Below are 13,226 nucleotides of genomic sequence, written 5' to 3' on the forward strand. Positions count from 1 at the left end.
GGTTAGAATAAAGTATACGTCTCTATTGGATTGCGATAAATTTTTATTTTTTTAGTAGAATTGATGCCTAATTCTTATTTTATGTGCCATCCACGTTAAAGTAATTAATTTATAATAACTCTTAGCCGTCTTAGTCATCAGTGTGCTACAAATGGTCAGATTTTTAGTAAATGAATTAATAAAAATTGTAATAAAAACTGTCTTTACTAAGAAAAAAAGCCAATACAAACCATGTATGACCAATAAATACCTATATGTTTTATTGCTTCCCGTAAAAACATACATAATGGTATCTAAGTCTTCTAATCTGTATCTGGTATTGCTTAAAATTTTCCTATAATTACCCACACAAAAAATATTCAGCATGCTTGTAGCATATCATTAAAATAGTTTCATATTTAAATAAAATTTATTATAATTATAAAAATGTAAAAGTAAAACTATTAAATGCAACTAGGTTAACTCAATAATAAAAAGTGGTAAAAAATGGTTTTACTTTTTTTTACTAATTAATTTATTACACTTAAATATTTAATTTTTTACATATATTAAGTGTTACAATCGTGTTTAATCAATAAACTATATAAATAGGCAAAGGTAAAACAGCTCAGTACCTTTTTCTCCTTTGTATAACCTTTTAATTTTTTCTTGGTTATTTGTGATTTTTAGTAAAAGGAAACAAAAAAGAAAATTAAATTTTGTTATCTATGAATTTCAGTCTCTGGACGAACACTTTTATTTATAAAATAATTTTATCTAGTTTGTATGTTTTTTGTTTGGAAATAATATGAAAAAAAAAATTAAGCTTATTCTTAGTGTGTAATGGGAAATAACCTCATCAAAGGTCGGTGGCATATGACCCGTGCGATATGAAACTTACGAAAGTAACATCAAAAATAAAACAAACGTTTTCACTCGGTGCTAGGTGGGATTAGAGCGATGCCCGTGGCTACCACGCACCACTGCCCAGCGCACGCGAATTTGCAGTGATGTTAACTCGTAATATCGATAGTAAATTTAAATGGTGATAATATTTTGTGCACTTACGTCGATGTTTTGGCGTCAAATAGTTTTTTCATATTACTTTAATTTAAATTTTACTTACTTTTATTTTTCATTATTTGTAGGACTCTATTTGGGATATCTGAGTTTTTTTTTTTGAGTAAATCGTTTGTACGGGTCTTTATAAATTATATGTTTTAATTACATTAATTGTTTTTTGCATTGGTCTTTTTATATCTTCTTTATAATCAAATTAAAAGTAAAAGATTGTATAATTATTAATTATTTCTTTCTTTCGTTAATCAGCTTTTCATCCGATTGTGTGAAAACTTTGGTGATGCTTAACGTCTATGCTGAAGAAATTACAGCAACAAAAGCGAAAAAGATATATTATAAAAATAACTACATCAAAATTTTTTGCTACTAAAACGATTAGTAATATTCAGTAGTGTTTTTCTAAAACTAATAAAATATAAACATAATCGAGTTAGTCGATAAAAATGTAAAAGTTGACACCTCATCCCTATGCTATAAACATCTCTAAGAAAAAAAATAATGGCCGCGCTCACAAAGAATCCGGCGCATTTTTCAGTACGGACGCGAGCGACGCGCGTGTTTTATCAAAACAAGAATAAACAACGATACATTCTTTAAATCATTCATAGTGATGTGAACCAAACAACAAGATGTCGACAGACGAGTCTGACAGCATAACTAGTTCCCAAATCAGGCGTTTTGGGTTGTACAGAACCATCGATGCCAAGACCGAAGAATTTCTAAGGTTGTCTAGGAAGAGGCAAATGAGACAGGGTTGCGCATGCGCGGCTATTTCCACGACGATCACAGTTACCGTTGTAGTTGTAAGTATTTTTTTTAAATAGTGAAAGTATATAATTATCGTTTCTTTGCTAAACTAATATTATAATTATGGTAATGTAACTCGTTGTGTATCCGTATAATGACGTGTCTAATGAAATTCTCATATTAATTCTCTTAAACAATTCGTTTGTAATAAAAATCGTGTAATTTTTGTGTATTATTTTCGTAATCTATACTAATATAAATGCAAATATAATTATATCTGTTTGTTTCCCTTTCACACAAGATTGAACTCCAAGACTAGTCAAAGGCTACTTTTGATGTACCTGTGACGACAAGCCCCTAAAAAGCAAGCAAAGCCCCGGTTGACAAATAGTTATTTCCGTATTCGTTGCCCTTTCTTGTTTGTGTGTCTAATTTTTTTCAATAGATGCAGAAGAATAAAGTTTTAGAAATATTCAAATTTTCAATTATTTAATGATCTGAAATGTCAACCCTTAAGTATATGATAATATGCAGAAATGGACTGTCATAAAGAAATATGAAATTACAAAATCGAATGTCGAAAATCTTGAGGCTATCTCTCCTTATGACCACGTGTCATATGACTAGGCTCTATCTTCTGAGTAATTAAGGATTCTATAAAGGAAAATTCATGCTTTGCGGTAATGGAAGTACTTTGTGTGACTTAATTATAAAAATGGTAATTGTATAATCCGTGATGTATGATTCTGTATGCAATTTGTCACCAATGAATTAAATTTTGTCTAGTTTTAAAATTATAGATTATAATCAGACATTACTTGTTTCCGCATTCAGAAACTAATTCGATAGTTTTTTAACTTTCATATGTTAAATGATGGAAACAAAATATAGGTTCATATGTTGCAAATATTTTTGAGATAAAGATTATAATATTAATAATACACACTATGGGCATATAATCATTTATGAAATTAAAAATGTATTGTTACTCTTTATTTATTGTGTTATCTGTGAGTCAGATTATCTAGTTGTAATATTGATCACCTATATCAGTGATTTTCTCTCCTTATATGTTAAAATAATATTCAATGAATCGGAAATGCGATTCAAGAAGGCTATTACTATTAGAAATGCCACTGCCACATTCCAAGTGGTCATGATGGCTATCATTAATTGATCCGTATAGACAGATTTATCTAATTCATTAAAATAAATAATTGTTAATGAACTTGTACATCTATGACTTTAATGAACGCCACTTCAAATCTATACATATAATAAAATTGGAGTGTCTGTTTGTAATATTAAAATAGTCCTTTTTTACTCAATAATTATGGGCGTGTATACGGTAACCCGCTGTGTTTCTTTCGCCGGTTCCTCTCAGGTCAGGGTATTTTCTTTTCCGAACCGGTGGTAGTGTTACAATTGACCATCAATAAGAAAGTGTAATGCTTCTATTTTGAATAAAGTTATTTGAGTTTGAGGTTTTTAGTTTGAGTTTGTGTTTGGTACATAAGTATACCAAAATAACATTTTTTACAAGTTTTGTCTGTCTGTCGGTTTGTTCTGGCTAATCTCTTGAATGGCGGGACCGATTTTGACGGGACTTAAATCACTGGTAGACAACTGATATTATAAGGAGTAACTTAGGCTACAATCTTTTTGTTAAATTCAAACTCGTACAAGGTCGCTGGCACAGCTAGTATTATATAATAGCGCCGTCTAGCAATAACAATATTACGCATAGTTTTCAAAAATAAATGAAAACCGTAAAGGTCGGTGTATTCTTGTATACATAAAAAAATATGCTTGTTTTAAAATAATTTAATATTATGAGCTTTTTTTATAATTTCCAATAACATCAAAGTTAAGACTAGACCAAACTGCTTAGCTCATCTTGGTAGTTTCGAAAATATAAAAGCTCTCACTAACAACAGTCCATAATATAAGAAAACAAGAGCCTACCAAAAAGTTCCGAAACCTTCTGTTCTTTCTATAGGTACATACAGATTTTTATGAATAACTCACTGATTCACCAAAATTACATGATATTTAAAAAATAATTGAATTTTGGTATTGATTTGGTATAATCGACAGACGTGTAACCTAAAAGTAGTAATAATAAATTTGTATAATGAGTTATATTTTCCATAATATTTGACGCTAAAAACTTTGTTAATTTATTTATCTCGAAGCGCAATATGTTCATCGTTTATTCTTTCGATTTAAGTTCATGTTTAAAGAACGGATGAAATGCTTACGTTTTGTCACTGATCTGAATTTATACAATTCCTATTTCAAGAACAGTAAACAAGTCCATTTTCAAGGGAAGGGATGATTATTATTAATGGAAAGTAATTCATTAGATTTTAGTATAAGAAAGTAGATATACATGAACACCTGATGATAAGTAATCTTTTCTTAAAAACACTGTAAGAACAAAGTAGAAATTATTCCTTACACCGACCATGTGCCGTCAGCCGTGAGATAGATTCCAAGATAAAGTATATTTGTGTTTGTAATTACACAAACGCACTCACCCTTCAAAGCAGAACAAAGCATTAAATGTTTTGCGGTACATTAACTTATAAGTGACCAATCTAAATAAGTTTACCTTAAATCTTTTTCAATGGTTACATACCCAAAAAAAAATACATTTTAGAGAGAGAGAGAGAGAGATTATAATATATTCGTATCTAAAACGTAGGCAAAAAATGCACATTCATGCCTTTCAACTTTTCCATAAAGTAATTTATAGTAACGGTCTTTAAATTTCCCACTTTTTGGAAAGGCCTCCTCTCCCTTTAACGAGAAAGTTTTTGAGCTTATTCCATCACGCTATTCAAATGTGGGTTGGCGGATAGACATGTGGTAAAATTTCATTTCAATTAGACACATAGAGAGTACCTCACGATGCTTTTAGCACGACAACTAATATAAAGACAAACTAAGCACATAAAAAATTAGCTTCTTTAGTCTGGGTTTGAACCTGCAAACATTGGTTAAGCACGTGTTCTAACCACTGGACCATCTAGGCTCTGAAGTTATCTAGGAATCTTAAAACTACCTGTATGTATATACATAAGTGGAATTCAAAACATATTGTGTCAACAATAAATTTATCACTCTCAAAGCCTTCCTGTGTTGTTTTATAAACATTTAAACTGTTGTTTTCATTGTATTTTCTCTTGGCACATTGTTCGCGAGTTTTTGTTGCACTTGTAAATAAACGCTGTTAAATTAGCCTTGACATAATGTCTTTTTTAACCGTTAACATATGGATGGTTGATTATATTTAATGAAAGTTTAATTATCATACATTGATATGTGGAAATATTGTTGTACAAAGTAAACAGTTCAATAAGCGGAGTTTATGATTTATAGGGTGATTGAGCCAGTGTAGCGAGTAATTATACTCGAATAAAGAAAGTACCTACGACAAATTGTTTCACTATTCTATTCATTGTGATTCAATCGGGGATATGCAGCTAGTATGCTCGCAACGATTCCAAACAATCATTTCTACAGTGCCTACTTTTATTGTTCTATATTCTATATAATTCATACTCGTGTAATATTTAATATGAGAAATGTTTTATACATGGTCACTGTCGTAACCTAAGATATGAAAAGATACCTACGATTTTTGCTAGGGAATTTCTTATGGAGTACAGGTGAATACTGAAATAGAAAATGAAAAATCATTGTTTGGTGTTTGTGTATGAATTGATAATAGTTATGAAGCTTTAATGAATAAAATTCGTTACAAGTATTGTTATCGGTGGTTACCAGTGGCGGATTTACCAAAAGGCTAAGTAGGCTGGAGCCTAGGGCGGTAGATTTAAAGGGGCGGCAAATTTAGCCCAAATTTGTTATTATCTTACAGAAATAAAAAAAGAACTTATAATTATATGTATACACACTACGTCCGTAATCCGTATACTTGTCACTAAATAGCCGGTACTGACAGAAATATCACCTAGTTCATAATCATACTAATAACGGTAAAAAGCCGATGTAATGAGGACGATAGAACACAAATCATAAAGTTGCAATTTCGGAAAAAATGTAATCAATATGATTGTGAACTAAACTGACGTCTTAAATAGCAAGTCAGCAGAAGCAGCAAAAATTGAATAGCCACCTAGCCTATTAGCGGCAAATTTGTAAATCCGACACTGATTGTTACCCATTAACACTAATGTCGATGAAAATTCGGTAGATTGTATAGATAATGTTTTCGATAAGATATTCCATGGTACATATGCTAGTAATAAATACATAAAAGTTCTTGTTGTTGCTTTTAGTAACATATTGTAGGGTTAGTCTGGTAACTTAAATTTATAAATTGTCGAGAGAAACGATTAATACCTGAGATGTTTTGATTCATGTGTATAAAATAAAGCTGAAACATAAATGAAATAGCGTTATGGGTAATGAGTAAATTTCTATTCGAGAAATTTAATTACTCGTTATTATATTGCGGCTTTATGCTGATTGTGACTTAGTATAAATGTATGTAAATCTGATGACTAATAATTGTTATCAAGAAATTAACGTTTCTGTTAATATATCGTGAATATTCGAACGAGTACATCATATTGACAATTCATTGTGACGTAGCTACGGCCGACTGGACATGATAGATGAAAGTTGGCAGTTACATTACAATTGACAGTTACATTACAATTATGTTCTCACATTCATGTTTTATTGTGTTGCATATGAATGTAATTGTTATTGTTGATAAAAAACGTTTTATGAGTAATTGACGCTACTATTCCTTTTGTGTCTGTGTTGTTACTAACAATATGAATTACCTTTTTTTAATTACCAATATAGTCCGTGTTCCTAACTGCTATTTTGTTTTGTTTTTGGCTTTTCTTTTGTTTGTTGTCTTAACTTATAAATCGACTCTTCGTTATAAAAATTAAGGTAAGTAATTCTAAGCCTATTTTTAATTTTGTTTCTGTGTCTTTTTAATTTTCATAGCACTATGTGTGTGTTATTATAATGATTTTTAAAATAATAGCAATAGAATTTTAATATTTTCATTCAATTAATTTTTTTTTATATCCAACGTTTTTTGTTATTTTTTTATGAATGTAATTTATATTAATGTAGCACTTCAATATTACACATTATATTATATAACTTACCATACAATATTATACTATTTATTTGAAACACATCCTCTGATTAATCTGACAATTATAATTGACTATTTCTTTTTTGCTTTCAGAGCTTCATTCTGATATACGAATATAGCACGATCTCCGAAGTTACTTCAAAAACTACTTTGGCACCTAACTGGCTCAATTTTATGAATTCTACTTCCGATTACTTGCCTTTTGAAGTTAAATTAGACAAAGCCAAATCAGCCCTCGACCCTGCAACGATTAAATTCATTCCACTTTTATTAAAAACTTTGAAAAAACATAAATATTTTGATAATATTTTAGAAGAACCTTCCAGTCCAAATCCATTGGAAGATATGCGAGAAACAAGAGAAAATATATTTTCAGATACGAGGAATTGGATGCGAATGCCGACATCTAGGTTGTATACTATCGAATACAAAACATCGCCCATTGTATATTTTAAAAATCCAACAAGGAATATTGATTATTTTAAGAAGGTTAGGAAAATAAGAGATTATCAGAGGATAATGAACTACGTGGATAAGATGATAAGCGAAAGAGTTACTTTTGGTTCTACGCAACCAATGGCTAAACATATCTACAATATTCACAAGAATTCAATGGCAGACTTAACAACACCAATGGGGAAAGTTAAAGAATTTGAAGTAACTACGCAAAAGATACACACAGTAAAGCCAAAAGAAATACCTTCTAATGAAAAACATATCTGTAATTGCCCAAGCAGTATAAACGTAATCCTTAACAAACTAATTTCTGGCATTAGCTCTTTATTGCCCAGTTTTTCTAAAACGATTTCACCACAAAGCACAATGCCTTGTAAACAATCAGATGCAAGTGTGCAAAAAAAACCGAACGTGCGAAAAAAATCATTGAAACCAAAATTAAAATCAGCTTCTAATTCAAAAGGAACTGCAGTTGTAACATCTACTACGCCATATATATTTCAAGAAACCACCACTATTTTACCCAAAATAGATTACACGCTTAATGCTATTGTAGCTTTACTTAAACCTAGTATACAACAGAAAGGTAGAAATAGAAATAAATTACAGTCATCAAAAATCACTTCTACCGAAAACGGTATTGGCAGAAAAGACTCAAATTATATGCTAGACGATACTACAGAGGCTGTGGAAAATAGTGCAACATTATTGTTTCCTACTTCTGCGATTACTATTAAAGATTTTATTTTAAACTCTCGCCCTATACAGCCAAGCAAACCTATTTCAAGATTCCCAGTAATCATTGAAAACGAGTATAAAGACAATTTTGAAGTTACGACAAATATTGGCGAGAGTAAACATAACTTACTATTGATGGAAAGTAAAAATATTACGAATGAACATAAACTAAACTCAAATGACACCGAAGGTGAAAAAGGTCGTCCATGCGAAGGATGTAAGGAAGAAAGTAATAAATCACTAGAGAACTCAACACATTTTTCGTCAACTGTAACTTCTTATATAAATACTAATCTAAGTCGGCAACCAGATAATAAAACAGAACCTATTACTGTAAAAATTACGACCACACGTACTCGTTCTGATGGTGAAATGAATTTAAAAAATAAAACAACACTCTCTCGTACAGGGCAGGCAACGACAGAAAATGAAACAATTGAACAATACTTAAAATTAGATGATGAAAATTTGGAAGAGGAAACGGAAAAAACCTCTTACGAGGAAGCAACAGCGGAAGAGGATATAAAGAATTTAGAAAATATTTTAAAATCATTAAATAATTCAAAGGTATATAATGAAACTACGACTGAGAACTCTGAATTATATGAATGGGAATTAATTAAAATCGAAGATAAATTCGATACAAGGGAAGATATAAGATCAATGATACCTCAAAACAGAGCTAGTTATCTGGAAATTCAGCGTAATGAATGGAAACAAGATGAACCACTGGACTATGATAATAATTTGAATCAATATTTATTTGAATAAGTCCATATTAATATAAGTAATATTTTTCAATACTTCTAATAAAAAGTTTTCTTACCGTAATCCTAATAATGTGTGTTTCATTTATTAATTAATTACATTTTTCTTTAAAACGAATAAACAAGCACATTATATAAATATGAATACTTTGCTCTTAATACTTTACTAATTCTTTGATTTAATATTTCAGATAGTTCTAGTAATCTACGAATACATGATTGCAGTAGAAACAAGTTTTGTACAACAAAAGAGATCTTTTAATAAAACAAAATACCTTAATAAAGATCTACCAATAGCTGACAGGCTTGACAGGAACTTTTTTGGATTCGATCAAGATTATTATGAGAGAATGCCGCTTCTCATCAATGCTTTACAAGATATAAGCCATACAGATTCAGAAACGCGTATTCGTTCTCAAAGGAAAAAGCAATTTTTTAAAAGTTATACCATTAAGCCACGGTCAACTACTGTTTTAAATAGATTTATAAGAAAAACTAGTCCTAAGCCTTTTATATTAGAGTACAGAAGTCCATATCCAATGCCATTTTCAAAGTTTAACACTATCCCAAGCAATTGGATGGAACAATACCGCAATGCTCAAAGACTAAAAAACCTACATGATGTAGTCAAATACCTAGAAAAAACATTAAATGCCAAGTTTGGAGACATTTATCTACCTACAAGAGCACAAATTGAACTTTCAGAAATGTATGTCGGGCCCGCTCAAACGAAAGAAACCAATTTCAAACAAAAAACAGTACATAATTCTCCGCAGTCTAATCATTACACGGATCCATTACACATTTATAGGCCGAACGATCCTGGAGAAGTCAATTTATTAGCAGATGGATTTAGATTTGCACCAACATTTGTTTCAAAATATAATGAGCAAAATACAGATATTAAGTATCCTGACTCCTCGAAGCAAAGTTGCGTAGGAACAAAATGTTTAAACTTTAATAAGAATATCCCTAAGAGCGCTGATCTTTCTAGTGATGAAGAAATCATGAGTAGTACTTCAACAAAATTAAATAATAATAAACTAAAATCGCTGGTTATGTTTAACTTGTTGCCAATCAATAAGTCGAATTCTCATGAAACGCGCTATAAAAATGAAATAGATCAAATTTATATAACGACATCAAAACCTGTATTTCAATTTAAAAGAAAAACTCCCTTAAGGCGTATATCTTACAGAAGGAAAAAAAGGCCAACATCGTTTAAAGATAGAAACAAAAACAACTTTATTTCTCAAGTAAATGGTGAGAAAAATATGACTACACAATACTTTAATCATCACACTAAATTTGAAAACAATAATGAAGCAATAAATATCAATGAACCTAGCAAAAATTACTTTGATGATGCGACCATATCAAACGTCGAAGCAACATCACTATACAGCCACACAATTAATTATCCAAAAGTAAATTATTCAGATATTGAAGATTATCATATGGGAAGCTCAGGAGTAATTCCTATTGAATATGGAGGACCTCAAATATATCCTGTAGTCACACCCATAATACCTCTTTCTGAACTTATCATGTCCACTACGGAGAGAATTACAACTATTCCTCCTGATATTATACAATTTAGCCCTGAGGACGCTAAAGTTCCAGATCACTATTATAACATACGAAAGTCCGACATAGACGAAGTCACAGAAAGTGAGGTAAATGATTGGAATTATTCGGAAAGGACATTGATAAGTAATGATGAGTTTGAACCTAACACGCTTATAGTAAAACTAAGGAATATAATTGAAGCTACCTCAAAAGAAAATACAGCCGATGAAGCTTCTACTACTGAAAGTTCTGAAACAACACCAGAAGAAAATATCTACACAACAATAGAAACTTATGTTCCACAGATAAATGGACATTATAGAGACGTGAAACATAAAAATTTAATAAGTTTATTGCAAGAGAGTTCTGAAAAGTATAGAAAAAAGAGAATCGAATTTTTAACGACACGAAATCCGACATATGTTCCTATGTACGTCGAAATCAAACGAAATAGAAACATTACGGCTAGTAACCAAAATTAAAAAATTAATATAAATGAGATGTAGAAATGTTTTCATGCCCCACCGATTATGATTTTTTACTAACTGTTACGTATTTATTTTTAAATGGAAATATTAGTCTTGCACTGTATTTTATCATATAAATATTATTTTAGTTTGTGTTATATATTTTTGTTATTTACAAGTTCTTTGTGTAATTTAAATAATAAAATAAAAGGAGTAGAAAGTTAATATATGAAAAACTGAAATAAAAAATTTGTCTCCTGTTACTGAGAGGTCAAAAATATAATAAAAAATTATCCGTTGGTTACTAGTTGAAATAAAAATGCTTTATTTTTAGTTTTGTTTTCTTTCTATTTTATTAGAAAATTCATACAATCCGTTGTTGATAATGTTTTTATTTTTAGAACTCATTAGAAAAAGAAAACATTACACCTGAAAATATTATTATGTAGTAATGTTCAGTTACATAAGAAAAGACAGTTTCAAGTTTAATGAAATTGAAATTTAAAGACAGTACTCCTCATAAGATATTTTTACAATGAGTCACAACAACAACAACAATAGTCTGTAAATTCCCACTGCTGGGCTTAAGGCCTCCTCTCCCTTTGAGGAGAAGGTTTGGAACATATTCCACTACGCTGTTCCAATGCGGGTTGGTGACGAGCACGAGATGAATTATAAAGACAAATTAAGCACATGAATCAGCGGTGCTTGCCTGGGTTTGAACCCGCAATCATCGGTTAAGATGCACGCGTTCTAACCACTGGGCCATCTCGACTCTCTACAATGAGTCACGCAGAAGTGATAATATTAATATAGTAACGACCTGTAAATTTCCCACTGCTTGACTAAGGCTTCCTCTCGTTTTGGAGAGAAGGTTAGGAGCATATTTCACCACACTGCTCAAGTACGGGTTAGTAGATTTTCTCATGACGTTTTCCTTCACCGCCGAGCTCGAGATAAATTATAAATATACAAATTAAGGACATGAAAATTCGTTTGTGTTGAACGCGCAATCATCGGTTAAGATGTACGTGCTCTAACCACTGGGTCACCTCGGAAATAATTGTACACAATATATTAAAAGATGTAGTTTGCGGTAAGAAAGATAACGAGTACTACGTCGTGCCCGAAGAAGATGGAAGCAGTTTGCTTCTGATTCAGAAATAACAAAATATCCTATTACGATCCTCAAACATGAGGATTTCTACCATCCCCCTGATCCTGTTCTATTTGAGGTTCTGGCATCAAAACTGTTGACTTCCAGGCAGGATATATTAATTTAAATAATTGTATTAACTAACATGACTGTATTTTTTTTAAATGTTTAAAAAGAGTAACTACTCAGTTTCTTGCCGGTTCTTCTCAGTAGAATCTACTTTCCGAACCGGTGGTAGCTTCACTTAATTGTTAAATGATGATTAAAAAGTGCTTGTAAAAGCCCACTTGAATAAAGTAGGTATATTTTAATTTGATTTTGATTTAGACTACCTGCTATGAGATATCGATTAACTCAACACTAACATGTTTGCTATAATAATGTAGATCCAATGTAGTTCTCTATTCTTCATAGTACTCTTATATTGTAATTTTATTAATAAATTATTGCCAGTATGTAATTAACATGTCATTGCATCTATCAAAGCGTCATTTTATTCTGCAAATATTTTAATATTTATATGCCTTAAGCTATTAGAAAAGATGAGTTATTTTATGGTATAGGTTGGCGGACAAGCATATGGGCCACCTGATGGTAAGTGGTCACCATCACCCATAGACAATGACACTGAAAGAAATATTAACTACACCTTACATCGTCAATGTGCCACTAACCTTGGGAACTACGGTGTTATATCCCTTGTGCCTGTACTTACACTGGCTCACTCACCCTTCAAACCGGAACACAATAATACTGAGTACTGTTATTTGGCAGTAGAATAACTGGTGAGTGGGTGGTACCTATCCAGACGGGCTTGCTTAAAGCCCTACCACCAAGTATAGTAAATACTTCTTCTTATTTTATAATGTAGCGACATCTAGCGGAACATCTTTATATTACGGACACAAACTCCACATTAACATAGGACTATTTCCAGTAAGTTAACAGAGATGGCAGCACAATCATTTATTGTTTGAAATTTCGGTTTAACGTCACTATAGTAGCGGCACGCTATGATGGCCGTTTTGACGTTTGCCCGCTCATGAAGTTTCGTATTTAATAAATAAATACATCAAACGAGCAAATTGTTGTTCTTTATTGTCAATAGTGACGTGCAG

The 13,226-nt window shown here is 31.2% G+C and overlaps 1 protein-coding gene across 1 annotated transcript; it reads left to right on the forward strand.

Annotated features, from left to right (window-relative positions):
• The first annotated feature begins 1,584 nt into the window (after positions 1 to 1,584).
• Positions 1,585 to 11,160, forward strand: LOC124530748. The gene is made up of 2 exons (XM_047105016.1): positions 1,585 to 1,862; positions 9,108 to 11,160. The coding sequence occupies exons 1-2, from the start codon at positions 1,689 to 1,691 to the stop codon at positions 10,965 to 10,967; spliced, it is 2,034 nt and encodes a 677-aa protein (XP_046960972.1). The 5' UTR covers positions 1,585 to 1,688; the 3' UTR covers positions 10,968 to 11,160.
• The last annotated feature ends 2,066 nt before the right edge of the window (positions 11,161 to 13,226 follow it).

The sequence above is a fragment of the Vanessa cardui genome, chromosome 6, assembly GCF_905220365.1.
Source record: "Vanessa cardui chromosome 6, ilVanCard2.1, whole genome shotgun sequence".
NCBI lineage: Eukaryota > Metazoa > Arthropoda > Insecta > Lepidoptera > Nymphalidae > Vanessa > Vanessa cardui.

Excerpts from the sequence above, each read along its gene's own strand:
- LOC124530748 (XM_047105016.1), top strand. The coding sequence starts at position 1,689 with ATGTCGACAGACGAGTCTGACAGCATAACTAGTTCCCAAATCAGGCGT. Across the intron at positions 1,863-9,107 it reads TCACAGTTACCGTTGTAGTT|ATAGTTCTAGTAATCTACGA; the intron begins GTAAGTATTTTT and ends TTAATATTTCAG.